Genomic DNA, 3,248 nt, shown 5'->3' on the forward strand with positions numbered 1-3,248 from the left:
TCAGGCGTCGTCGCGAATGAACAGGAATACGCCGTTCTGTGTAAGCTGTTGCGTCCTCTGTAAACGAGAGCTGCCATCAGGAGACCTGCAGACAGAACAGAACACTCTTAAAAGTGGTTCATAAGATGATGGATGATGGAGCGATGGTTGTCGAAATTTTGTATGCATTAAGCCCTCCCACCTGTCTCACTGCCATCGGGTTGAAGTTGCTGCATCCCCAGAAAATAAACAGTGATTTCTGCGCGGCGGACTGTTTTGCTGCACCCCTTATCGTAACAAGGTCAAGGCGTACGTTGAATGATTGACAAAGATCAAGAGGGAGACGGCATTTGTTAAGGAGAGTTCTATTCTCCAAACGTTGGGGCAGAACGCAACGACTGGACGCAGACTACGACACTGTGTTCTAAGAAGTCTTGGGTACGTATTTTTACTCGTACGCAGCAAGAACGCAACAATTTCAACACTATGGTGATAGTAATGATTTGGGTCTGATTCAGGCATGTATGGCTATTGACTAATCACGCATCTATAGCCATTTGACATATGACCATTGAGTGCCCCATCACCCTGTGAACGTCCATGTAATGACGGTATTTGAATGACAGTCCGTATATTTCATATAAAGAACAACATCGCTTTGTCCTATGCAGTTTAACCACAAAAGACAGGTGTATGTACTGTCGTCAAACATAACGAGGATCATGTCCATAACGACGGGCGCATAACACAAATGATAGCCAGCAAAAATTCCCAGCAAACATATTGGTCAAAAATGTCTAATAAACGACAAGTATCCACAATTAACATAAACAGCATCATGGGCATATACTGAGTAGCAATGACAAAGAATGCACCACTCTGTTTGACTCGGAATGACCGCCAGTTGGCGCCCTTTTCTCTGCCCTCGCATGCTCTGTCCACTCAAATAGAGGCCAGCAGGGCCAGGCTGTCCAGGATCCAGCGGACGTGCGGCCGCACGGGTGCGTATGACACCGACGCCCCCGGCTGGCGACACTCCTTCTGTGCTGGTCGCATGCTGGTCCACACCCATCAGGAAGTAGGCCGTGCCGAACTTGTCGCGGGCCACGAGGGGCGCGCCCAGGTCGGCCACGCACGGCGTGCCCGAGCCTAGACAGCGGTTTGGCTCGCCGTCCGCCTCCGACAGGAGGCGGTACTGGCACGGCCCCGGGCCATCGTAGCTGGTGTTGTACACGGCTAGCTTCTCTTCGTCCATCACGTGCGTGGTATTACTGCGCTGGCGGCCGCACTCGCAGCAGGTGGCAGCACCGTCGGCCGCCGGCTGCCGCCCGCTGTGCAGGCCCATTGTTAGCGCAAGCAGACGATGCGGCTGGTGGCGCAATGGGAACATGGGCAGACAGATGGACTGCACGCCGTGGCCCAGCGTCACCGGCTGCGACAGCTGTACCAGCGCCACGTCGAAGCGACTCGCATTCCGGCCCTGCTTGACAAAGTCGGGCTGCACGGTGGCCGAGTGGACAGCCACGTCCGTGGCCTCGGTACACACCGTCTTGTCGTACCAGACACAGTCTCGCCGGTTTCTGAAGTCGTACTCGCCCAGTCTAGCCGTGCTGAGCTTGTAGCCTCGAGCACTGAGCGCGCAGCGGGCCGACGTGACTACGTGCTGGTCGCTGATGAGCGCGCCTGAGCACGAGAAGATGACGCGGCCGTCGGGTCCTGTGAAGCCGAGCGCCACCAGCCACGGGTGGTCGCCCACGATGGGGAAGCCGCATCCAAGCGGGCCACGGCTGGTCTGTGACTCGGAGCCGCTGCCGCAGAAGCGCAGGTCGAGTCGGCCCAGCGCCGGGTGGTCGGCCAGACCTGGCAGCAGCGTCGTCTGCCGCTTCTCCAAACTGATGCGCTGCCGGGCCAGGTCGGCCCCCAGCGCCGAGCTCACCGCCAGCAGCAGCACTGTGCACACCTGTACTCCACACATTGCTGCGGTCCGTTGCAAACTGTGCCGCTCACTCGAGCGCCGCCGCTTATCAACGGATGGTTACGTGATTTGAACGTTACGGTCAGCGGAACTTCCAGATTCAGATTCAGATTATATGCAGGAGTTGTAAGAGATTTTCCCGTACAGATTGGGTCCTTTCAAGGAACAGAGAGAGCAAGGTGGTTGTATAAGTCCAACGATAGTAACAATTTTCGACAATTACTGCTTGCGCGCGAAACAGCACTCACCAGTACGTAGAGTACTTTCCGCGAAACGCTATGATTCACTGCGTAACTTTCTTCTGAGTCAGCCAGCATAATACTATGCATCTCTGAAATGCAACCACAAATCACTTTGCTATGGCATCTAGCGTATCAAGCTATTGTTTTGCTATCATCATGTCACTGAGTTAACTCTCAGTTTCTGTCACACTCGCGATGGCCTCCCAAAATTGTACGTTTCTTAGGTCACATATCGATGCTGAAGTGTGTCTCTCCCTGCTATCACTTGCCCTGCCTGTCATTATCCTCTCTTATAGCTACATATCTAAAAAATGGGAAATTGATGTCACTTTGGGCCCCTAGAGAGATGACGAGGTCAGGACTGGAACCCCCACTCTTGGTCCGTTGCCAGCGCAATGATGTAGCTCTAACAACACTGCGTTGACGAGTGTTGCGGGCTTGCTGTCTTGAGTAAATCCTATAACTGCATCTGCGTTATGGATCATGACTCGTTTGTTCCGTATTGATGGCGTTTGCAAGGTGTAGGGGCACCATGCCACAAATATCCCGGTCCGTCACTTAGAGATGCATGAATCGCTCAAAGTTTATCGAGTAATTAAGCATTAACCTGTTCCGTTTGTCCCCAAAACTACAGCAACGCACTGCTGTTTTGCTAAATACCCGCCCAAACCAACAGGCCCTCTAATTACAAGTAATGGAGATATGTTTAACGTTTCTCTCACAAGCCGCACCTACTGCTTCAGCTTCATACCGGACGTATGGAAAGCATTTTGTTTGCAAGCATTGGTGAGCTTAGACTTAACGCAGAGCTATCCCCACTGACATGAAATAAAAGATCACCTTTTCAGCAGAGCCAGCAGTCATCATCTCACCAAATAAATTAAAAGCATTGCTGGACATTGTCATAGCTCATTAATCTTCATGTCAAGAAATCTAAATATCACCCTTTGAAGGTGCTGGCCCCCTGTATCAATTCTTCAACAAGCCCCGGTTAGCTGGGTGAACTCATCGGAGACGATAAAAACCCAAATAAGAAAATGACCAGTTGAGTC

The 3,248-nt window shown here is 52.1% G+C and overlaps 1 protein-coding gene across 1 annotated transcript; it reads right to left on the reverse strand.

Moving 5' to 3' along the window:
• LOC119093452 (venom serine protease Bi-VSP) lies at window positions 1-1,954 on the reverse strand. The gene is made up of 3 exons (XM_037216406.1): window positions 1,391-1,954; window positions 998-1,255; window positions 1-57 (listed from the first exon to the last, which is right to left on the reverse strand). The coding sequence occupies exons 1-3, from the start codon at window positions 1,952-1,954 to the stop codon at window positions 1-3; spliced, it is 879 nt and encodes a 292-aa protein (XP_037072301.1).
• Between the last annotated feature and the right edge of the window lie 1,294 nt (window positions 1,955-3,248).

Source organism: Pollicipes pollicipes, unplaced genomic scaffold, assembly GCF_011947565.3.
Source record: "Pollicipes pollicipes isolate AB1234 unplaced genomic scaffold, Ppol_2.1 Scaffold_4002;HRSCAF=4701_pilon_pilon_pilon, whole genome shotgun sequence".
Lineage (NCBI taxonomy): Eukaryota > Metazoa > Arthropoda > Thecostraca > Pollicipedomorpha > Pollicipedidae > Pollicipes > Pollicipes pollicipes.

Bases quoted from the DNA above. Each gene is read 5' to 3' on its own strand.
- LOC119093452 (XM_037216406.1), bottom strand. From the start codon at position 1,954: ATGTGTGGAGTACAGGTGTGCACAGTGCTGCTGCTGGCGGTGAGCTCG. The intron at 1,256-1,390 runs GTGCAGTCCATC...TGCGGCCGCCAG, and splicing joins CGGTGACGCTGGGCCACGGC to CGCAGTAATACCACGCACGT. The intron at 58-997 runs GTCGGTGTCATA...TCTCGTTTACAG, and splicing joins GAGTGTCGCCAGCCGGGGGC to AGGACGCAACAGCTTACACA.